The 25547-nt window shown below is 43.6% G+C and overlaps 1 protein-coding gene across 7 annotated transcripts in view; it reads left to right on the top strand.

Moving 5' to 3' along the window:
• LOC128765279 (adhesion G protein-coupled receptor A1) overlaps positions 1 to 24971 on the top strand; it is a 205080-nt gene extending 180109 nt beyond the window's left edge. For 4 of the 7 annotated variants that reach the window (XM_053875890.1, XM_053875889.1, XM_053875891.1 and 1 more), the window contains 3 exons: positions 11391 to 11536; positions 20381 to 20476; positions 21544 to 24971. In XM_053875890.1, the coding sequence (XP_053731865.1) occupies positions 11391 to 11536; positions 20381 to 20476; positions 21544 to 22951 (1650 nt within the window). In that variant the 3' untranslated portion in view covers positions 22952 to 24971. The remainder of the gene's footprint in view (positions 1 to 11390; positions 11537 to 20380; positions 20477 to 21543) is intronic. The other 3 variants (XM_053875893.1, XM_053875892.1, XM_053875894.1) reach the window with 1 other exon arrangement.
• Positions 24972 to 25547: the final 576 nt, after the last annotated feature.

Below are 25547 nucleotides of genomic sequence, written 5' to 3'. Positions count from 1 at the left end.
GTCACTATGTTAAGGTTCATCATTTCTAAACCAAGAGCGCCATCTAGTGGCCTCTGAAATTTAGGACACTGTTTCATTAATCCTGCAATACTGTTTCATGATGCCTCACTTATCCATCATTATGAGATACTATAAGTACCAAGTGACTATAAGAACCCGAAGAAGTGCCACAGTGTGGCTTGACCTTTTACCTCACCACTTTTGTGTGTATTTATTTATTTTAATGGTGAGACAGCCCAGTGACGCGCTACAATGGCGGAAAAGCCCTTGGACGGGAAACCAAATTCAACTCCGATTGAAAGCCTAACTTGTTTCCATGCAACACACAAGGCTCACTTGTGCGTCTCAATAGTCCACATATATCTATTTAGAGCTTATTTTTGGTCCAAGCAGCTGTCTGTGCAGAACATTGTGATAAAACCAGGACTTGAGATTTGAGCTCTGTCTGCGTGTAGATTTAAGAAACAGATTGGCAGAAGTCTGTTTAGAGTTAAGAGCTGATGTCACACAGAGGGAAAGCTGGAGTTTAAATAAATATGTTCCCCGTCATGGTTGGAAAATGTAGTACTTTTTTTTTCTGTCTTTTGTGTGAATTACCAGCTTTGCATCGGCTGACATCAGCAGTGTGTGGTGGAGGAGATTCTACTGAGCTTCATGTGCTTGAGTGTTTGATCAACACAGGTTGTCTGTATCTGTGTGTATCACCTGACTCTCTTGGCCGTGTGAGTGGGGAAACCCACTGTATTCAGCCATCTCCCTTTACATCCACAACTGTATTCTCTTCTACAAACCTCTGAACCAACCTTACAACCTACAAACCTGTGTGGTAAAACATATCCCTGACATTTGTGGCTTGATTTAATCTTATCCTAGCTATATTTAGCATTTTCTCAGAGTTAAGTTATTTCAAAATACCTGAATCGTACTCAAAATTGTGATATTATGAGACTCTAGGGCCTAATCTAAGGTTTCATGACACAGTATTGAAGGGTTGGTGAGGTGTCATGAAACAGTGACCTGGTTTCCAGAGGCCACCAGATGGCACTGTCTGCTGTATGATGTTAGGACTTGAACAACAAATTCAATGAAACCTCACATCATTTCTAAACCAAGAGCGCCATCTAGTGGCCTCTGGAAATTATCATCAACCCTCCTATACTGTTTCAGGGTACCTCATCGACCCATCACGACCCACTAGACCCAATTTCCGATTGGAGGTTGAGCTGTGAAGCACACAGAAAGCTCTCACTCCAACAAAACTCTTCCTTCTTCTGCCCATTGACTCTAAAAGATGTTCCTCCTCTTTCCCTCCCAGGAGGACACACAAGAACAAGCGTTCCTCCAAATGGTGGAGGAAACTTTAAGAAGCTTAGAAACTTAGAGGCATTGACAGTGTTTCTTCAACACACACACACACAACCTTCAGTTTTACCCCCTTTATCATCCCCATCTGCATCTTAGACTCATCTTCACGCTCTTTATCTGCATGCCACTCTTCAGTCCTGCGCCGCCTCTGCTCTCCACCCGCCGTGACGCTGTCACAGCGCCACGTTCAAAGTCATCTCCTATCGCTGCTTCTATCTTATCTCTCGACACGACTCACTTTGTCACAATTTGAGGACACTTTTGACTTCAGATCCCCATCTGTGAAAGGAACAACGTAACCTTGTTTCCGCCAGCTTCACCCCACTCGACCCCTCACCATCAAAGCAGTGACATTTAAAGTCCAGCTGGAGGCGTATTTGCAGTGTGTAGGTTCAGAAGGATGATGCATCTCCAGTGAGCGAGGAGCTATACAGGCCAGACACAGTAGAGTATTTATTTTAGAAATTTTTGGAGGTCGACAGGCCACAGTTTACTTTTGTTGATCCCTGAAAGTGTTTTGGAGTTTTTTTGTTTCTTTTTTTTTTATACAAGAGATCGGTATTCTGAGTGTGTTGTTTAGGAAACTGGACTGGTGAGTGTAGTCCAACCACCTACCCCTTTGCCGCCCTCAGCCTGACCATTTACAAGGCTACTCTCGGTCTAGTCTGAGGTCTTTTTCCATGTTCTCCTCCCCAAGATCAGTTGGGATATCCAACCTACAAGCGTGGAGAAACAGTCCCTTTATTGCCTTTTTCAAATACGGAGAACTTGTTTTGTATCTACAACGTCATTTCTCACAAGTTCTGATCATAGTCTTTATGGAATTTATGGGTGCACTCCACTTCCTTTTTTTATTCTCAACCTCAGTCCTCAAAAATGTGCATTTTGTTAGGAAGTTAAATTGAGCAACAAAATTGAGGCATAGCTTCCTCAATCTTGAGGAGCCCCTCGCTATTTTGCAATACACATTATCCTTTGCGTGATATCAAGGATGGCATTGAAAACAAAGGGACCAAGCTACAAATGTATTTTCTTTGTTACTGGAGATATAAAAGACAGAAGACGGAAAACAGCTCCAGACGTCATTGTCGCTGGTCCTGTAAATGCTTCTTGCTCCTCCCTCTTCTTCTTCTTCTTCTTCTTCGTCTTCTTCTGAATTGCCCAACAGGCTAAGGACGTACCTGCATTAAGGAGTGTCCCATTTCTAAGGAACAAAACCTTCCTTAACCCTTGGTCTTGAGGACTGAGGTTGAGGATTAAACACTGAGGCCTGACGTTGAGGATTGAGGTTAAAGATTAAGGAAGAAATTGGAATTCACCCTTTATCTGCAGTCAGAGCAATTGGGGTTCACAGTTCATTGGAATAAAGATCTCAGTTTTCATGCTATCATCCTGTTTGGTCCAGTCGAGGTCATCCTGTTGGATTCATCCTTGGCGGCTCCATGTTTTGTGCTGGATATGTCCTACTGAAAGAACGTACCAGAACAAACCTACGCTCAAGACGTTTCTCAGTATATGCCACTGTACTGAAAGCACTGACATATATATATATATATATATATATATATATATATATATATATATATACAGTGGTACCTTGGTTTTCGAACATCCCGGAATTCGAACAAATCAGAGTTCGAACAAAAATTTCGAGATTTTTTTGCATCGGATTTCGAACAAAAATCCAAACTCGAACGCCCCCGAAATACCTTTTAGTGCATCCAAAATTCACGGATCAAAATATATTTCCAAGATTACTGTTGGCACACCGGTCTACCAACATATTTTACTTACTTTTTGGGGGGTGCACAACTTCAAAATTAATGAAATAACAGCCAATCATGTCTGACATTTAGGAAGTGAGGTGTGGAAACGTGATTCTTGAAGCGGCTACAACCTGAATAAACAAACTGCAGTGATCACAGGTAGCATGATACATTTGAATTACTAAGTGCGACCAGGGTGAAATTAACAATCAGGCGCTGAGTTATGATTTGACCCAGATCTTAAGTCGCATCAAACTGACAGCTTCAAGACACGTATGCAGAGGGTTGCTCCATTAGCAGGCCGCTGTGAAATCAGTTGTTATGGTGTATGCGGGTGGAATTCTTTGTACTTCCATTGGGTCCAATTTGGGTTTTCCAGAGCTCATTTCCTGACATGTAAGAGGCTTCGACTGGCCGGGTTACTTATGCATCAGGAACTGTGGGGAGCCAATATAATGAATATTCTCATAGAAAAACAGCTCACAGGGACCGCAGAGGAGCGCACTGTTAGCATACGCTTGGATTCCCTTTGAAAGTAATTCATCCCACACTGTTGTCTTTGCAGAAGCGCATTGTTAAATCCTCACACTGGCTATCAAACACACGGTAATTGAAGTTGCAAAAGGACCCGGTGAAATGTCAGGGAAGAAAAAGACGCTATTTAACTCTTCAAAATTGGAATCTGGATCAATTGTGTGATCGCGTCCATGAGGATGAATGGCACCAATTAATTGGTTCTACTGTAACCGAGTTATTGCGTAACACTCTTTAGCCACAGTTTAATATGTGGAGCTCTTTTGGAAGGCTAATATTCCATGTTGAATTAGAGATCATCCACTGAATGCATGTTCCTTTCATACGTCAAATGATGTGTTGGTTTTTAAATCTTGGCTTCTGGCATTACACATCGAGTCCTCCACCTCCTCCCGAGTCAAACCTGTCTCCCTCAGCCTCTATGGTTGCCTCCCCTGTCAATGACTTGAGCTCATCGGTTTTCAACTCCCCTTTTACCTGAAACTTCATCTGTCCTGACTATCACACGATCAACCATGTGCCAAACTATGTCACAAACAGAGAAAGAAACAAGTGGCAGTGCCTAAAAAATATTCTGGAAATAAAGGCAGCCACACTTTTTTCCAGTGAAGCTGAGAATTCAGTTCAGGAAACATTCCAAACTCAGGTCATGACCACTGGCACATATGGAGTAATTCACATTCAGAAACCATCTGAGGTCAAACAATGGTCAGAGAAGCGCAACAAAACAGCCAATAATGCTTGGAATTGATATCATTCCGAAAGGAATGTTGGATAAAGTAGTTGATTTTCATGAGAATTAATATGAAAAGAAGACTCCTATATTTAATTTCAATATTTAAATAGTTCTTCATTTGCTCTGAATCCCTGATATGACATCAACATTATGGGCTTGTGGTTGTATATATGCTGTCAAGGGACATTTAAATGTTTATATTGTAGCCATATAGTTTCATTTTGTTATCGTGTTTTTCAGCAAAATGATTAAATGTTAACCAGAGTTAGGGCTGGGAAAATGAATATTGTGGTCCACATTTAGTCCGCGCACAATCACGGCATATGCAGCATAAACACGTATTCATGAACTTCAATTTCAAACAGCCAAAAATTGCTGATATATGCCTCCTTTTGAACAATTATGCTTCAAAACTATGTAGATGGTTCTGATTTGTGTGCTCCTCTCATGCTATACATGTCTGCATATTGATCACCAAGTCAATATTCACCAGGTAGCACACATGTTAATAAGACCATGTTCATGTTTATGTTCCACCTCATATATTTCTCAGACTTCAACACACCACTGCTGTGTTTGGCTAAACTGTCGCCTTGGAGTCAGGCTTGATCTTATCTTTACTGCATGTGACAGCGCTCTGAACACTTGGTCTAGTCTGAGGTCTATTTCCATGTTCTCCTCCCCAAGATCAGTTGGGATATCCAACCTACAAGCATGGAGAAACAGTCCCCTTATTGTCTTTTTCAAATACGGAGAACTTGTATTTGTATCTATGACGTCATTTGTCACAAGTTCTGGTCATAGTCTTTGGAATTTATGCGTGTGTTCCAATTCTTTCCTTAATCCTCAACCTCAGTCCACAAAAATGTGCATAGCTTCCTCAATCTTGAGGAACCTCCTTCGATATTTTGGATGGCAAAGACACTAAATCTTCTTGTACGCAGTAGGTTATTACTGTAGCACAATAAAAGTTTCAGTATTCATTCACAGATTGATATTAATCCAACAGCCTGTCTTCATCGAGCTTCACATCAGCATGAGCACGGTCTCTCGAGTCTCTACCTTGGACCATATTTGATCTGTTCACACCGTCCTGTACACAGTAGCATGCATCAGGGAATGTTCTCCAACTGGTATCACCTTGCAAGGTCTGGCAAAACAAGTGGACTGGGAACCATAAGATGTTGGAGATGTGACATATTTTTATGGGCACCACCACATAGTCAGCCATGTTGCTTAACATGTTCCTGATATGTGTGGCACATTACATTTTTGGCTAAAAACTGTGTTGCAACATTGAAATCATTCACTGAGCATGAGCTCAGAATTGACCGAGCTGAATCACGCTGCTTCCTTTGGATTGTGTTTTCTTGGTGTGGAAGTTTCGCTGACCTTGTCTGTGCACAAAATGAATAGAATGTTGATTTGCAGTCATTTTACGGGGCTGCACTCTCATCTGTCTCCGCATCAATGCCGCTCCACGACGACAGAGCGGCTTCCAGGAGGCAGAAGCTTCTTTTTGTTAATGTCGGAAACATTGATGAGGTTTTCTGGGGCCGATTCCATCTCGTCTTTTGTTAACTGTGCAATCATTGTGTGGCTCACTGATCCAATCACTGACTGAAATTATATGTTTACTCCCATTTTCGACTGACAAATGAACGTTCAGGTTAAAGGCACAACTCAAATGAAAAGGATCCGGTCACAGTGTGATTGCGTTTCGCTGGAGAGACTGAACCGCAGGTTCACTCTGGGTCCTGCTGACTTCTTTGAGAAGTTTTAATCGCTTTTGATATTGTTCGTCCAAGTAACTGCCAAGGCAACCAAGTGCAGGAGCAGACTTCTGGAGGGCAGAGCGTCTTACCCCACCACCCTGCGGAGGAATCTCAAATCATATCCTTGCCTTTTGGCTCAGCTCTTTCTTCAGCATAACAGATAGATAGATAGATAGATACTTTATTAATCTCCAAAGAGAAATTCCCATTTCCAGCAGCATGACAGGTGGAAACATAAGAGCCAGTAAAAAACAATACTACAAATAAGATAAGAAAAAACAACAGTTCAGCATGTGAATGTCTGTGTGTGTCGCGAACTAAAGTGCATGTGTGTCTATGGTGTGAGTGTGTAGTGAGTCCAGAGTGTATTTGTCCATTTTATTGATGTTGAAGAGCCGAATGGTGCGAGGAAGGAATGATCTCCTCACTCTGTCTGTGGAGCAGGACAATGACAGGAGTCTGTCACTGAAACTGCTCCTCTGTCTGGAGATGGTGTTGTGCAGAGGATGACTAGGATTGTCAATGATGGACAGAAGCCTGTTCAATCTCCGTCGCTCTGCCGCTGATGTTAGACTGTCCAGCTCTGCGCCAACAACAGAGCCTGCCTTCCTCACCAGTTTGTCCAGGCGTGCCGCATCCTTCTTCTTCAAGCTGCTCCCCCAGCACACTACTGCATACATGAGGGCGCTCGCTACCACAGACTGGTAGAAGATCTGTAGCAGCTTCTTGCAGATGCTGAAGGACGCCAGCCTTCTGAGGAAGTACATGCAGCTCTGTCCCTTTCTGCACAGAGCATCGGTGTTGGCAGTCCAGTCCAGTTTGTCCTCCAAAACAGATGGTTTTTGACCTTGAAAGTGAGTTTCTGATGTCCATCCTTCCCTCACGTGTGAACAAGATCTCCACCTGGAAAAGCTGAGACACGGCTCATGACCAAAGGCAGTTATAGCCTATAAATCTGCTCTGTTGAAGGCTGCTTACCTACGGATGAGGCCATTTTATCTCCCGGCGATTACGATCTGCAATGTACCTCCACCGTCCTCCTGGTGGAGATCCGAGCCAGCGGTGTCACAGTAACTCAGAATGGCATTTTCTCAGCCCACCGGATAATTGCGTTGTAGCATGTTGCCTCGGCGGAGCTCCGATTGATTGATGGAGTCCCAAAACCAATTAAGTAATAGAATTGAAGAGCACGTTCATAAATGGACTGGGAACATAAATGGCATTTGTTTTCCTCCAATGGGTAGAAGTTATTTACATAGGTGGGCTTTTTCACGGAGATGCTTTGTAAATATAAAATGATTGAAGGCAAGTTCATTAAATATTCAATTGATGTGATTATATTAAAGATGATTTACTTATGAAGCACTGTATAGAATGCAATATGTATTATAATAATTCTATCCCGTAGTGAATTCTATTCGTTTTATAGTTTAGAATAAGGCTGGGAGACCTGGGAAAAGAAGTAATCTCAAATTATCGTTCGATCTTATGTTACATATTGTATTGTGTCAACAATCTCCGCTCAACAAAATGAAGAAAAATATAACTACACAGCAAATGAATTGAAGTAGTTACAGTAACATGAAAACAATCTCCACGCTGGTCAAGTCGGAACTGACCTCATGCCGTATCGGGACCAGTCAGCATGGTGGCTATAGCTGCAAATAGATCCTCAGCCAAAGTTGCCAAAACCATGCTACAAAGCTCAGTTTAACAGATTAAGAAATAAAATGTACTCTGCGCTGCCGGGTTGCAGCATTAAGATAGGACAGAGTTCTGAGACAGGAGGATCGTTCATGCAGGAAATCCGACCAGTAATGTTAAGTTCATGCAGTACATTTCCAAGAGGAAGTGCTATTTTTACTTTAAATCTCATTCTATTCTTGAACTGTCAGCTGAGCCTGCCTTCTGGATACACAGGCTACTAGTGCTGGGTCAATGAGGTTTCATGAAACAGTGTCCTGGTTGTTAGAGGCCACCAGATGGCGCTGTCTGCTGTATAATGTTTGGATTTGAATAAAACCTCAAGGGCCTCTGAAAATTAGGTCAATACTGTGTCATGATACCTCATCTACCCATCACGACTGCATACCCACCAGGAAAGGTCAGGAATTGACAATTCTTAAAAATGCGAGATGATACGAAACATGATTTTGTGTAGTGCAACGAAAACCAAACGCCAGCAATATAACATCCGACTGGTTCATGACTAGTTTCACCAAGAGCCTGTGGCGGTGACAGTTGTGTTGCTGCGTGTCTCTACAATTCCATGTCAATAAAAAAGTGTCCTGTTAAACTCCTTTTCAAATGGAAAAATAATATTTTCTTCTTAAATCAATAGTAATAATTTTGGAGCAGCCTATACATATGCACCATATATATCAAAGGCACTGTCTTCACCGTTCTTCCTTTTCAGCCGTAGGCGTCTTTAAAAATGTATAGCTGGCTTCACTTGGTGTGTCTTCAGCCTGAGCGTCTCGTGTTTTTTAACGTTGAATAAAGGGAATTTTCAGTCGAACTGAATTTGTTGGACTGGTGTTTCATATTCTATAGAAGAACACCTACCGCCGATCCATACGGACGGGAGCCACCCAATTACAATCAACGTCCACCGCGACCTTTAGCGCTTAATAACCCTCCTCCAGCCTTATTTCCATGTTACAAACCCGCTCCTCTCCTCCGTCTGCTCCCGGCACTAATGAAGCTCTGAAGTGTACAGCGTTTGGAAGCGGTGATTGACTCACCACCCACTTTCTTTTCTCCACCAGCAGCTCAAGGACACTTCCAATTAGCATCCGGACTCGCCAGCTCGGGTCCCTGGGCAGGAGACCTGCCATTTAGGTCTGATAACTCAGGTTGAAGGGAATCGGGGTGCATTTTAATTTCCCGTCCTGAACTTGCTGTACCATTTCTATTAACCTCCCACCATTTGAAAGGGAATTCAAATCTATATTTATTTGATTTGGTTGAATACGGAGGTGCTGCTTTCCTGAGATAAGACTCCATGAACTTGACTTGATTCAAATCAAGCAGCTGAAATGACTTGGCGCTCAGATTCCCTCCGTCTTTATTCGTGTCCTTACCAGTCAGAAACAACAATCTCTGCCTGTCGGTGCTATAAAAAAACGTTTCCGCTTTGTCTAAAAGCCGTACCATTAATCCTGCTGCTGACTAATAAGTCGTTCCGCCCTCCCGTGGATGTAGGTGTTAAAATTATGCAAACAAAACAAGACCGGCCCTTTGCTGCCTCACATTTGAAGTAACTGTATTACTCAGTTTGTGGTCAGTAGCTACCCATCACAAGCTCTGACCTAATTTCAAGCAGTGAGTCTCATGAGTCACGGCCTTTAGCTTAGTAAACTTGAATGCGAACACTTCTAAATCCCATTCTTCTCAAATCTTAAAATACTGTATATTGAGAGGACATTTTAATCCACACCTCTAATCCCTCACGTTTCCTCTTCTTTGGGCATTTGCCATCAGGGACTCCCAGAACAAGTGCCTGGCAGTTCCAACCTCAACATCTTCATCTACCAATGTACTGGCTCTCTCTCTCTCCTCTGTACATGTCCAAACCATCTCCATCTAGCCTCTCTGACTTGGTCTCCTAAACACCTGAGCACATGTGCTGTCCATCTGATCCTATCCATCCTGCTCACTCCCATAGAGAAGCTCAGCATCTTCAGCTCTGCTACCTCCAGCTCTGCCTCCTGTCTTTCCCTCAGTGCCACTGTTTCCAAACCATACAACATTGCTGGTCTCACCACCCTTTTGGACACTTTCCCTTTCATTCTTGCCGACACCCTTTTGTCACACATCACACCTGACACTTTTCTCCAATGATTCCACCCTGCCTGCACCTGCTTCTTCACCTTTTCTCCCCCCCCCTTATCTCTACATCCTGTAATTTCACCTGTCGACATGGCTCCATGTTCTCACCACAGATCACAATGTCATCTGCAAACATCATTGTCCAACTTATCCATCACCATGGCAGACAAGAAGGGGCTCAGAGCTGAGCCTTGGCGCAGTTCCACCTCCACCTTGAACTCCTCTGTTACACCTGCAGCACACCTCACCGCTGTCTTGCAACACTTGAACACACTTCTATAATATTCTATGGAAAGCCATCTCACACACACACTGTGAAAATCAAAGATCATGCGTCAAACAGAATCTAGTTCACCAAGAGCTGATCCTGACATGTCTATGTTGACCTCAGGAGACATGCGTGACTCATGTACTGGAGTCAAATCAGGCACACATCACCCAGTGTCGTAAGCGTTCACAGTCAGGAGTTCTATTTGTTTGAGTTATGCTTATTTCTTCTGCGCTCTTCACACTGAGCCCAGCATCAGCCCAGCATCCACCTGTGTAACGTCTCTCTTCCCAGACAATCTTCAGTCCTCCCATTGTGCGTGTAAACACAACCCCATTCTTGTTTGTATTGTCTTTCAATAAAGCAGCAGACGAACTCCCGGGGTTTTGAACGGGGACAAACGCAAAGACAACCTGAGAGATTGGCATTGATGATGCTTTCCGTGGAGTGGCAGCCTTTCTTTGCCTTTAGTTGTCTGTTGCAATCGTTGAGTGTTGCCAGCTAAACAAGCGATCGCAGCGTAGCAGGTTCTTACAAGGGTCAGTCGAGAATAACACCTATTTTTCTAGTCTTGGATTCCATATCATGCTTTGTAATAGTATATTTCAGAACATTTTTGTGGTGTTTAACCCTTTATTGCCACTGCAGGACAGGATTTGACATCCACATTTCATATGACCGTTGCTCCTCAAAGGTTTATCCTGTCTAGAAAACACCAGGGCGGATCTGTCAATGCAATAGGATCACCCAAACAGAGCAGACACTCCTTGACATTTGTCACTTACACAGGTTTAAATACAGTTAAGAGACTAATATGAATGCAATTGTCATGTTTTCAGTTAGCATTAAACACTTTTTAAACTGTCAAAGACTCGTCACTAGTGAGTTACACCAGCAAAAACACTCACTCATACCACTCTTTGAACAATTCTGCAGCCATAAAATCAAACTTATCGCTGGTGATCTTTATTTAACTATGGTTATGAACGGATTAACAGTGTCCGCAACATACTGTACATCACAGTGTTTATGACCGATGACCTGCCTGTGTGAAAGATCGGCTTATTCCAAAAACTCAGGCTGAAAATGTTTTCTCTGTGTTTGTCTTGTCTCAGGTTGGGGTCGTGCTGCACTACTCATCTCTGTCCACCATGCTGTGGCTCGGGGTGACGGCCAGGAACATCTACAAACAGGTTACCAAGAAACCGCCACAGAGCCAAGACGCCGACCAGCCTCCTCCTACCAAGCAGACGCTGTTGAGGTAACCTGCTTCTAATCCTCCTAAACCTTTGTCTCCTCAAGAGGGACGGCGCCATAAACACCTCTGCCAGCGCGCGTGTGTGTGTGTGTGCACGATCCTTTTTGATGCTCCTTGCACTGTCATTGCTGCTGGCTGTGTGTGTGTTGTTAGAGTCCAAGGACAGGTTCACCGCGCAATTGTCGGCTTCCTCTTTTCTCATTTCTTTTTATCAGTACACGACCTGACTGTGATGTATGTTGAGGACTTGTAGAGTCGGCGCGTGCTCCTGCCTCGGCTGGTGTTCATCATGTGGCGCAGAGGAAAAAAAAATGTCATAAAAATGTGTGTTTAATGAAACTTGGTCGAGCACTACGCCCAAGCTGAGGTCAGAGATAAGAGCTCAGGGATTAATCCTTAGTGTGAATGGTGTGCTTTACTGATGTAGACGAAGCTCTCGAGTTGAACTTGAGAAATGCTTTTAGTTGCTTCACAGTAAATGCGACTTGGCGACACTTGTCATGCTACTCGCTGGTCCCCTCTCTTGTCACTTCCAAACAATGGATCAATCTGCTGGGGGGGCGGGTCTAAAGGTAGTGGAAAGTAGTGATGGGTTCATGACGTTTCATGACACAGTATTGAAGGGTAGGTGAGGTTTCATGAAACAGTGGCCTGGTTTTCAGAGGCCACCAGATGGCACCGTCTGCTGTATAATGTTAGGACTTGAACAACAAATTCAATGAAGCCTCACATCATTTCCAAACCAAGAGCGCCATCTAGTGGCCTCTGAATATCAGGACACTGTTTCATCAACCCTCTAATACTGTTTCAGGATCCCTCATCGACCCATCACTAGTGGGAAGTGAACATGCTGTTACTCCACTGTGGAGGTTAGCAAAAATAAAGATTTGGACACTGCTGCCTCTGGATCCTTCAAATCTTTCAGAGGCTTGAACTTGGTGTTTTATGAATTCCACAAATTCTTTGTCTTATTATTGATGAATTATCCCTCTCACCACGCATCACCGTAATATCACCGACTGTATAGTGTGGCTTGTCGACCAGAGTTTTTTGCCATATTTTTCAACATCTGCGACAAATCTCATCGGAAACTTGTTCCCATACTAGTTACGTCCCCCACTCCAGTATTGTAGTGTGACAGTTAATATTGTGTTTGGCATGAACGTGCAGGAGGTGTTTCCAAGACAGCTGAGAAGGGAAATCTATCTAGCAAGTTCTGTATCTACATGAGTGACAGACCAACCACCCAGAACACCAAGGATCAGTGCAGCAGACCAGCGTTTTTCAACCGGTGTGCCATGGGAAATTTGTCCGGAGACTGAGGTCTGCGATATGATATGAAGAGATGACATGGATGCTGGTGCTCCTCTTCCCACGCACACTCGCAGTGAAGAAGCCGGTCAAATGCGCAACTTCCATCTCTGTTCCTTCAGATGTCCGGGCCACAAACTTCAGCTCTGCGATTCTGCGTTCTGTCACTTAGCTACGATGTTCCTTTAGTGACATTTTTTTGTGCTGCAAGTTGCTCAACACTTCTGTCATGGAGGACAAGCTTCTTGATCAGTGGTGAGGTAGAACCTTGTGCTCCGCTGTCGGTGCGCACCACGGATCAACGGCTGACTTTTTATCTTCATGTGCGATGGCGCTTCAGATTTTGAAAATCCTTCGCTGTGTATTCCGCTTTAGATAATCGGTCCGCATTTGTCAGGGAATAGATCTTGAAAGTAATGAGCTATTTCTACTCTTCACATGGCGCTAAGACTGGGATTTGCTGTCACTGCGAGCTCATAAGGAATTACTTAGCGCCTTCTGCCCCCCTGGAAGTTGAGTAACCTGCTACCCCCAATTGTATCACTAATCACCTCACCCAGGAGGCTGTGGCGCCCTGAGCTTTATCGCTAAATGTACTTCGCTGTTTGAGTCATTTCATTACAGCTCGGCCTCGATGCCCACCATTGATTAAATTTGCCAAAACGTGCCAACCGGTGACATGTTTTAAGTGGATCAGCCCGTGGTTAAAGTCCGACCCCCTGCGGCGACAAAGTGCTGCGTGAGCTTTCTTGCATATTTTCCCGTGTGCTGAGGAGTGGAAATCCTCGTGGGGGAAATCCCGTTAGATGTTTGTGAGCTGAGCCCAATGCCAGATAGCTGCTATAGTCATGCAGTCAGTCGCAGCGTCGTAAAAAAGAGGTGTTTTTACGGTCTGTCTGATGAATACGCTGCGTTATTTCATTGTGCGCCAGTCTCATGCATGGAGTTTTAACTGCACGAGATGTGAGTTGTTAGCTCCGAGTGAATGTGAGCGTTTATGCTCTCTGTGTAGCAATATATGCATATTACCTTTTGTTTTTCCTTTTGCTATTCATGAAGATATTTATCCTTGTCTTTAGTCATTTAATAATTAACCAAAATATAATCATGTTTGCATAAATCTAATCTATTTTTTTAAATGTGTCTTAATTTATACACATCGCAATGAATCCATAAATACCTGTTCACTTAAGCTTTGCAGTGAATCATGTTAGATTCTGCTACAGCAACAGAAGGCTGCTGCAGCAGCATAACAAACATGGCGTCGGTGATCAGGTTCACCATATAAAATGTTGTGTCATGTTCCTAATACATTTGTCGATAAAATGGTCCATAAATGTAGCTCGATTTGATTGTATTTATGAAACTACAATTTCATTTGGCGTTTGAAGTTCCACTGTAGTTGTGTGAGATAAATTGTATATCTGCAGCAGTTTACAGAAAATAAAAAAATAAAATTAAAATTAAAATAAAAAATAAAATAAAATTAATAAAAATTAATAAATAAATAATTAAAAAAAAGTTTACTCAACTTCATTCAAGAACATTAGAATTCCGTGGGCAAGTGACCACGCAGATAACAGACATTGTTTACAGCTGTTACCGCTGCCAAGATGCACATAGTTTTTGACAGGTTTTTCGGGGTGTCGCTGTCGCTCTATACACATTGGCGTGAGAAATACGACGAAGAAGAATCTTGCATCTGACCAGGAGAAATGTGATGGTGGACCCTCACATGCTCATGTGCACCAAACCTTCCCGAGCAAGGAATAGCTTTGCTACAGTTGTCATTCCTTCACCCAGCTTTCAGCTCATTCAGTTGCAAAAGATTGCCGCCCCATGAATTGAAAGTTTCTGTTAGAGACTTCACACTTGGTGGTGGGTTTTATTGACGTAGCATCATAGGATTCTGCTGCCTTTCGGTGTTTTATTTTCAAACTATTGCGTTATGGAGGGCACATGACAATCAAAGCACACTGTCACTCTCCTGGTCACATTGTTAAAGTCGTGGGGGAACAGGAACTCAGTGATGGAACTGTTCCCTCCACAGCCTGGCGACTTTCGCAAGAACGTCTAATTTGACCACAAGTTTTACCTCTGGTCATAAATCGCTAGTATCGGTGGGAATGCAATAACCCGCAGTCGACGTTCGCCGTAAAATGCCATATTTTCTTTCTGTTCCTCATTTTCTGCTAAGGTGACTTTCAGTTTCCTCCATTAAACGCAACTTTATGAAACTCTAAAATGACGCGGTATATTCTCTGACATTATGAAGGCGCAAGAATCTTGAATAATCCATTCCCGTCCATCACTGTCGCGGATAAAGATCCGAGTCGGGTCCTCAACCTGAGAGCTGCAATTTCCTCGCAGAGCAAATCCTAACAGGCTGAAAGGAGGGGAGGGCTGTTTCTGGTACCGCTCCCATCCTGCCCCGCTTATGAATGAGATAAATACTTCAGGGGAAGAAGGAGGGATCATGTGACACGGCAGTCGAGTTGATCCAGAGTGATTGACTGTAATGTTCCCGTCAGGTGGGCTCACGCGTGAGACTGAGCAGCTGGAGAGGAATCAATTTCTTAGCCAGCGGCCCCCCCACCTCACCGTCACCATTCCCCTGCGACTTACCTGTGTCTCCCCATCCTCTGCTCCGCCTGTCCCTCTGATGTCATAGCCAGCAGACCTTCACGGTGACCCTGGCAAGTCTCCCATCAGCTGTGCTGGACCACCTACCTCATGGAGTCTGACAGCTGAAACACACACAAGCTGGGTCTCTTACTTGTCCCATTTTTTATTTGTATTTTTGTGCTAAAGTGAATGGATCTGAAAGATGTCTTTTTAAGAAGTGTGAAATAGACGTGCATATTTTTACACATTGTTAGTCATGTTATTTGATGTTGGACAACTCAATGGTGACTGGATGGTGATGGAGTCTGATGCGAATTGTGACTTAAATGCATTTGTATTTTCATGAATTGGTGGAGTCTACTAATGCAGGGACAACCTAAAGGCTGTGCAAAGCTAAAAACATTTGTCTGGAAAGAGACTAAATAGTTAACAATTGACAATAATCCTTTTAGATCTTGTCATGGATTTTCAGAGTTAGGATGTCTTTGTCAGTGCAATGGTTAAGTTGAGATACCAATCCCTTTTTTTCAAGCACTGAATACAGTTGAATAGCCTAAATGTTGTCATCATGCTCACATCTTTAAATTTTTGCTGGGAATCAATGATCCCAGGAAATTCAGTCTCGGCCCGCAGAGATGTTGGCATGAATGCATTCAGGGGATGTCAACTCGACAGCAAGCTTATCTGTCAACTTGACAAAAAAACGCAAGTCACATTTTGTCACCACTGAGACATGAAAGTTGTTGTTTTTAATTTGATCATATCCTGATCTATTAGGTTTATTAGGTCATTTCTTGCTTATTCTGAACGGGGTTGTCAGTTTTGTCACATTGTCTCGAACCTTTTTTTATATGAGATATGTTATATATATTTTTTTTTCATCAGATATGTTATTAATATGAACACAATATATATATTTGAAACCTTTTTTTCTTTAATAAGCAGCGCTCCTTTTCCTCTTCCTTTTCCTTATATATATATATTTATAGATATATATATATATAACAGCGCTCCTTTTCAGTTTATATATATATATAAACTGAAAAGAGCGCTGTTTATTAAAGAAAATCCTCCTCACACGGAGCACACTTTCACTAAGTTATATCACCTGAGCTAAGACAGTTGTAACAAAAAGAAAAAAACCTCCTCTTCACCACACGTGTCGACAGCTTGTGACCACCACATATATATATATATATATATATATATATATATATATATATATATATATATATATATATATATATATTCATTGTATGAAACATTTTTTTAGGTTATTTTTAGGTAAATGTATGTAAATGTTTGCTTTATATACAATCTATCTTCATTCTGCTTTTTTTTTTTGTTTAATTCATGAACTACAGCAACATTTTATTAGTTGTGAGCATAACTTACAAAATGTAATAGCTTAATTTTTTTTTTTTTCTACGTCATATTTAATTACATTTTTGAGAAGCAGCCAGGAGAATAATTGAATTAAATAAGGCTGGCTGAAATAGTGGCTTAGGTGCCAATACATAATCATAAAATAATAATAATAATAAAAATAATGTATGTATAGTTTCAGGAGTGGCATTAAAACTTCTGTAAATTCTGTGCTTGCACAAGAAGAAGCCTTCATTTTATTTGTACTAAATAAATATACTCGTATATTTGCAGCAAGGAAAACAGAAATATGGGTCTCATTAAATATTATTTAGTGTGTTATGATGTGCAAGACCACCGCGAGCGCGTCTCGTCCCTGGCGGTATTTTCGAGAGGACACTGTTAGCGGAGGCACGAGGAGACGCTGCCGGCTGAAAGACGCTTGTGGGTCTATTTATATCAGATGATTGCTCTTTCCAAACTCCTGTGCAGCCATTTTGTTTCGGGCTGATAGAAACGCTTCACAAGTGGGTTCTAAAGAGAGCCATCGTCTTAATAATGCGGGATGGATGTGTATCTGGGAGCAAAGGTTTGCATGCAGGCCCTTCTGGAAGAGGGTGATTTAGCGCCTGCTTCTTTAGCGTCCACTCATTTGTGCTTATCTGGCTGACGGGTTTGTAAATGGCTTTCTGTTGGAGGAGGGACCCCGAGGGAAATCGTTGCACTCAGAGACAGTGACAGGCTGTTCCCCCCCCCCGCCCCCCGCCGCCGAACCTCCTCCATTTGTCCCCCGAACCAAGCAAGCAGCCGGCCGGTCGCCCCTCACCTCTAACATCTTGATTGAATTGAATTTTTGGGACGGGCGCTGCGTGACGGAGGACAGATTGTGAGGAAGGTATAGGAGGAACGATGGAGTGGCGTGACAGCTGGATGGGTGACAAAGGTCTAGATTGAACAGGAAGGAGGAGGAAATAGAGGACAGGTGGACGACGGCGGGAGAGAATGCTCAAGACGTAGCCAAGTCGAAGGAACCCAGACGGAACAACCGATCCATAGTCATATATAGGAGCATGTATTTGTAGTAGAAACTGATTCACTGTGAGTTTATATTTCATCCATGTAGATTTTGTTATGGTTCTGTTCTGTATTGTCATGGACAGAACGAAAGCATTCAGGGGCTCTTTCATAGTGAAGTGGCTCAGATGAGAATAAGGCTGCAGTTGGACAAGGTTCTGATGCCTTGTCCAGGTGCAGGAGTCCAAGTATCTCAGGGTCATGTTCTCAAGTCAAATCCTAATCTGCTCTCCCCTGCGGATCGCTTTTGATAATGACCGGAAAAACAAGATAGACAGGCGACTGCACTGAGTTTTCTTTAGTAAAGTACCAGGTCATGTTCAACTGGGAGCAGGACCCCGGGTCAGCCCCAGGAAACACTGAAGTGGGCATGTATCTCAGTTGGCCAGGGGACTATTTGACATTAGCCCAGAAGAGTTGAAGGAGTTTTCAGGGTAGGAGGAAGTCCGGCTCTCTTCAGTTCAACTGCTGACCTGACCTTGGACACGTGGTGGAACATGCATGGATGGATCTATGAAAAAGTGGCCCAGCAACATCTGCTGTAGACTGGGGAGCGCATATTCAACTTTAATAAGCAAATTACTTCAGTTATTTGGTTGTTTAGGGAGAGGTTTTGGAAGCCAACCTGGCTTAAATATTGTTAGTGCAAATATGGAAGAAAGTTGTTTACTTATAGAAATAGAGCTCTATCGGGGGACCACCAGGATTCAAGTCTCCCTGAATATATTGAATCATTACTCAGCATGTGTCCATGTCTCATCGGGATTTTTGTCACATTTATGCGCTCATAACATCATCATGTTTTATTCATTCTTTCAATCAATGACTTCATTTTTTTTATCATGTTTACCATGTATTTATATATATATATATATATATATATATATATATATATATATATATATATATATATATATATATATATATATATATATATATATATATATATATATATATATATATATATACTCATATTGAAACGATTTTATTTTTATTTTTTTATTTTTTTTATTTTTTGTCTTTTTAAACATATATAGTTTGGGATTTTTGCACTGTTCGTGAAGAACCAGCAAGTTCTAGGCTCTAAGAGGAGACAACTAATATTTTTTTGGTGGTGAATATAGTTTGAAATTGGGGTCATCCTGAAAAGAAAAACAGATAAAGAGAAGAAAAACTGATGACAAAATGTAGTAGAAATGATGGTGAGCACTTGAAATAAACTTTCATGGAAAAGAATCAATCCAAAAAAAGGTTGTGGGATGGAAAAGCAATGTTGGGGGAGAATAAGGATGGTCAAAATCACAATAGAAAAGGCGCACTGAAGGCTGAGAATATTATACTAAAGTTTAATTAAACAAAAATATTACCATATAACCATATATATAACCATAATTCAGAACTTTCCTTAACTTTCTAGAACAACATCTCCTCATTCCATTTGCCATATTTTCTCCCTCTCCACGTCTCGGTCCTCAGCTGAGCAGCACTCACATGTAAACACAGCATCTTGCCTCTCTTTAAACTCAGTCTTCCTTCATTATTTCAGACATTCGGGTCAGGCGCTGGGCGATTCATGACGTGATGGTCCAATTACTCGCCTGCTGAGACGGTAAAGTCATGAAAAGGCGGGGTATAATATCTTCCAGTGTGTGGCAAGAGATTCTTTATTCTCCTCACAGCAGGGTTGTGTGTGAAGCAGATGTTCCTTTCTGAGTTTGGACGATCAAACCAAGTATGTCTGTTTGCTTTTACTCTCGTTTGGTTCTGTCTGTAGATCAGATTTGATCATTGTTTGATCGGTCTTCATGCTGGTGTGTCGAGCAGCGCTAGAAAGGGAATCAAATGTATTTAACCGCGCCCAGATATTTCTGTTTTCCCAGGACACTTGAAGAGGGGAAACAGGGGAAAATGGTTTCCTTCATGTTACAGTTGACATTCGTTTCTCAGTCCACCGCCCAAAAATAGTGCATTGAAAAATCTAAAATGTAATGTTTTTGTCATTTTATTTTCACTCTTATTTTTGTTTTCAATGACAACTTTTATGAATACCTTCATTTTTTTTGCCAAGGAAGGCTGGCACTATTCTGTCGCTGAACCAGCTGCACTGTGCTGAGAACCAGCAGTGGCAGCCCGTGCGTTGTCTTCAGCGTTAACATAGGATGTAGCAGCGATGACAGAGCGACAAGAAAATCATGTGTGAGCAAAGCAGAATATTATCCCTCCTGAGCGTTCCGCTGTGTCACGGTCTGTTCTTCAAACTGAGTAGATGTGGAGTGCCGGGGCCGAGCCCAGAGCTCCACTCTCCCAACAAATCTATAATCGGGTCTGTCACTTTGTCTGCTCGGATCTCGGGCTGATTATCCGTCTGTTGTGTGTTTAATACAGATGAGAGTTTGGGGCGGATTTGTGAGGTTTCAATCTTCACTTTTTAATGCTCTGCCTTCTTCTGTGTCTGCTTGCTTCATCACGCAGGTTTTATTTAGTCAGCGGTGGAGTGCCTCTCATCATCTGTGGGGTCACAGCAGCCGTCAATATTGACAACTACGGCAGCGGAGAGCAGGCGGCGTTGTAAGTTGCTCCTTCTTCTTTTGACCAAAGAAAGTTTTTTTAAGTAAAATATGGAACACGTCTATAATGTTTCCTTACGGCCTGATATATGTCATGGTTGTCATGAGTCGCTTTGTCAGGAGCAGTCTGGCTTCGGTGCCATAAATTCAGAACTATATGCTGCTACTTTCTTCTTGTTTCTTGTCCCCTGCGGCTCATACAATGATGTGACTTATATATGGATTATCATAAGCTTTAGTGATGAACTTTGCCACGTCAAACCACTGAAATCACAGGCCTTTTATTACCTTGAGGTGCTCCAAATACGCCGTTTTCACCCCGTGTGTCCAACGTTCCGCTGCGGAACACATTTTGAAGTCTTAAATCAAAATAAAGTAAACGTAAAAAGATTCAGTTTTGACGCTGGAAACTAGTTTAAAAGTGAACCTCGTGCATTTTGAAGCCAGGCGCATGGAAATCTCAGACCTTTAGATCGACATAGTGGAGCAGCACGTATGATCAAAATCTACTTTACTTCTTAAATTTAACGGTTGCAGCTTCTATTCTGGTGCGTTGTATAGTCCGAAATGTTTGTTGCTTTACCTCTGTGTCCAAAAGAAATTAGTGTCCTTAAGGTAGTCCTTAAAAAACAAACCTGACTGGCAGCGAAGAAGCAAGCACTTAAGATTTACTTTGGATGTTGAAAAGCAGCCAAACGGACAGATTTCAGGACAACGTCTCGTTGCAGTTTGACAAAAGGACCACCGAGCCACATGAAACTGAGTAGGGATGAAAAGAAGTCATCACATTCTGAGTTGGTGAAGATAGAAATAGCTGAGGTCCCCAGTGAGCCCTCCTTCCCCACATTCATCCCTGTCACTTCACTTTCAGTCTCAGAGGGAATCGCTTCTGCTTTGATGTGATGACACTATCTAAACAATGCATTCAAAAACATATTCAACCAAAACCATAAGTTTGACATACGAATCGGCAAGAGACAAAAAAGAAGACACAAAACTGCATGTCTTTCTTTACGCATACGTTGTTGTCCTCGTCTTTAAAGGAATACGTGCTTGTGTCTCTCGCAGCTGCTGGATGGCGTGGGAGCCGAGTCTGGGCGCCTTCTTTGGCCCGGTGGCCTTCATCTTCTTAGTGACATGCATCTACTTCCTGTGCACCTTCCTCCAGCTGCGGCGCCACCCTGAGAAGAAGTATGAGCTCAAGCAGCTGTCGGAGGAGCAGCACCGGTTGGCTTCCATCGACATTCCGACCCACTGCCACCAGAGCGCGGAGCCTGCGGCGCTAACGTCACCACCCGGTGGGAGTAGCTGCCCGGCAGGGTGCCCGGGGGTCCCTATCAATCCAGCGCTCCTGGCTAATGAGCACTCCTTCAGGGCTCAGTTACACACGGCGGCCTTCACGCTCTTCCTCTTCCTGGCCACGTGGACCTTTGGGGCGCTCGCTGTGACACAGGGTCATTTCCTGGATATGATCTTCAGTTGCCTGTACGGTGCCTTCTCTGTCACCCTTGGCCTCTTCATCCTCATCCATCACTGTGCGAAGCGCGATGATGTCTGGCACTGCTGGTGCTCCTGTTGCCCTGGACGCCGAGCCAATGCCTGCCCACAGGGGGCCGCTGCGGCTCGGCCCAAGGTCAACGTGAACGGGGACACACCGGGGCACAGTCACGGCCACAGCCACTGCCACCATGACTCCCCATGTCAAGGGAAAACTTTGATGAGCTGCAGCGTGGCTCACTGCAAACACGCCACTCTTCCGTCCTCGCAGAACCATGTGGTGTGTCTGGCGCCGGTGACGCCGTGCTGTGCCGCGCTGCACAGCCAGCAGCTGATGGAGGAGGAACCTACCGCCACGCACGTCCTGCTCCACGCCGATCCAGAGGGTTACCGCCCGGGAATCCAGCTGCACTCCTGCCTCAAGAGCAGCACTAGGACTAAGAGCCGCCATTTTAGCCGGCGAGCGGGATCGGGTACTTGCAGCGCAGGAGGGGAGAGGGAGTTTGCATATCACATCTCCTCGAGCGCGGACGGAGGCAGCGTGCACAGCTCGCACACTGACAGCCCACACAGCACGCACGAGCATCACACCCACATCTGTCCACACATGGCTCACGAGGGCCACATGGAGGGTCATCACACGTGTCACGCCACTGCCGCACACGAGGCGCTGGCGTGCCACAACCCCTGCCACCGACACATCTGCTGCGCCAAGGCAGACCTTTTCCCTTCCCTGTGCCCGGCTGAGACCAGCGACACGGGCGTTTTACTGTGCGGCTGCAGCAAAGCGGCCGAGGAGGAACCAATGGCGACGCATCACCATTTGGAGTTGCACGCCCCGCGCAGACAATCCTTCCCACAGAACCCTCCCAATCAGAACGGAATTCTAAAGGGAGGTCTGCACGAAGGACTCCTGTACAGCTCGGACAGCACGGGGAATATACGCACTGGACCGTGGAAGAATGAAACTACTGTGTAGTCGGGGATAGCCTCCTGCTTTATAGAATTAAATGAGTTTATTAACAACCGAATCGTCACAATCAGCGTGAAATGCTCTTATTTTTAACGTGCTCATCTTTCTATGTGTGCTGTTCTAATGTACAGAATTCTCATGTAAAAATGCTCCCGGAAGAGCAGCCATCCATGAACCGAATTTTGTGATCCGTGTCTCATCCAGCCATCCGTTGTAACTGAGGGTTAATTCCAAAAGATCCATAATAATACAGAGCTCTCTCTATATACTATATATACAAGAAAACCAACCGTTGTATGTATGAATTTGTGTGTTTGTGCTCCGAAACCACACTTTTTCTTTTTTTTTTTTTTACTCTTCCAATCTATCAGCGGTGAACCTCCGGATTTTAAGGACTCCACGTTGTAGGTGACTAAACCAGCAAATCTAGATTTCATGGCTATTTTTGCCTTCCAGACAAGAAACTGTGAATATCTGATAGTTTTTATATAAATATCTATACATATATCTATGAAGTACAACTAAAGAAGAAACTGCTTGAAGAGTGGATCCCAGTCAAACCAGGAGAGTTGAGTTGTCTTGATTTTGCTGTTTGTATGATGTCACCAATGTGTTTCTTTTGTTTTGGAGAGAAGTAAAAATACAGCAACATCCACGTGACGGCTATGTCTGCTTCCTGCCCAGGACTGGTTTTATTTACCTGGAACACACAAGGTGCACTTTCACATTCTGCTGCAACTTTCCTAAGGCATACGGATGAGATGCTTCTTGAAATTCGTTGGTGTATGTTGGTGGTATTGTTCTGTTGTCTTTGTTTTCCTTTTGGATCAAGTACTGGGTTTGGCCCGACAACATTCGACTCATTCGTCTGTTGGCTTGTGATCGAAGCTGGTCCGTTTTGCCGTGCAGCCATATGAAACTGTGAAGCTACCTGTAAAGCAGAAGGCAATTCCTGGAGCTCAAAGCCGGCGTGCCGTTTTAATTGTGTGCGTTTAAGTCTGTCTTTGGTTGCGGAATCTTCCCTGCCCTGATGAAACTGCTGTGTCACATGATTAGAAATCCTCATCGATCATCTTCACCAATCGATATCCAGAAGCTTTAATGGATGGCAGAGGACATAAAAGATGCTATCTATTGATTTCTCTTTTTTTTTCTCAGTTTGTTTTCCGTGAATGATGAGCGCGTGTGTGAAATACAGCCGTTTCAGGAACATTTCAAGGAAGCCACAACATCCAGGAATTCTCGCGGCAAACCCTGTTCTGCGCAGAACAGAAGGAACATCCAGGAACTAGGAGTTAGATCCACCCTTCCTCTGCACTCCTGTGTGTACAGAACTGCTCTGGCTCATTTATTTGCTGTGAGATTCATGGTATTTTATTTATGAATAAAATATGTCTGCGCAGCGTGGGGCACACAGCCTTTCAAGACAAGACATCTTTGGCTTACCGCGAAGAAGCGTGTAGCAATGTGAAACCTTCTGACTCACGCTACTGTATATAGCTGACACAAGTATGAAAGAGCGAGTTAAATTTGTCTCAACTTCTGAGCAGTGTCCCGCCGGCACCCGCCTGCTCATTAGTGGGCGGTTATCTACAGGTAGCTCTAAAAGTAGCAGGAACAACACCAGTAAATCACTTCTACTTAACTCAAACGCTTGGTGTTTGCTGCTTGGGGTGTTTCCGCCTCTTCCAAAACAGGATATTGTCTGGTTGGATCTCATCTTAGCCCCTCATTTGCATGTATGCAACCACTGGAAAATGAAAGGCTCATCCCCCGTTTTCAAGATACAAAGGTGGGTTAGGATTGTTTTTCAAAGCTGCTGTCTATCAGAGTTGCTGATGTGGAGCTCTGCCATCTTCACGTTAGGTTAGATGAAACACCGTAAGAATATCACTGAGGTTTGGTATCACCAGTTCAGAGTCCGCCTTCTCGAAACAAGTTCAGTGGGCTCTGGTTGGAAACTCTGGCGACTGTGGTGCTCAACCACCAGGATGAGCTGCCTGGTTGGCTTCCTCTGTGATACTGAGCCAAAAACCTGAAACCATTTTCCACATCGATTCCAATAAATGTATTTTTCCACCGTGCGACCAACCATCGCTGCCCTCTGTTTGTGTGATTCTGGAGGATCTGTCCACACTGTGTTGACTTTTCCCCCTGCCAACTTCCGAGAGATTGAAATGTCTCATTGAACGATGCCAGATTGTTTGAGTGTGTGTGTGTGTGTGCTTAGCATGTTCCGAGTGTGTGCGGAATGTGTGTGAACCCCCAGAGACTCTGGTGTGCACGCCGTCCTGGGAGCATGACATTGTGTCTTCTCAAATCCCACTGATGATTGACAGGCCATGAAACGCCTGAGAGCATTTATTATTTGACTGGATCTTTTTTTTTTTTCTCCCTCACCAAGGCCACGTTCTTGTCCACCCTCCCCCCCTTTGCCTCACTCCTCTCTCATCTTCCCTCCAACCTAAAGAGCCACGTAAAAATCTGCGATCATTTTTTCTTAATGTCGGCTCCAACGGTGAGTCCGTTTTTGGACAGCAATTCTTTTACCGTCTAAATGCTGTCTCACGAATATAAACCTTGTTTGTCGTGCAGCACAAGG

The sequence above is a fragment of the Synchiropus splendidus genome, chromosome 9, assembly GCF_027744825.2.
Source record: "Synchiropus splendidus isolate RoL2022-P1 chromosome 9, RoL_Sspl_1.0, whole genome shotgun sequence".
NCBI classification, from domain to species: Eukaryota; Metazoa; Chordata; class Actinopteri; order Syngnathiformes; family Callionymidae; genus Synchiropus; species Synchiropus splendidus.
This window is presented reverse-complemented; position numbering and strand designations above follow the sequence as displayed.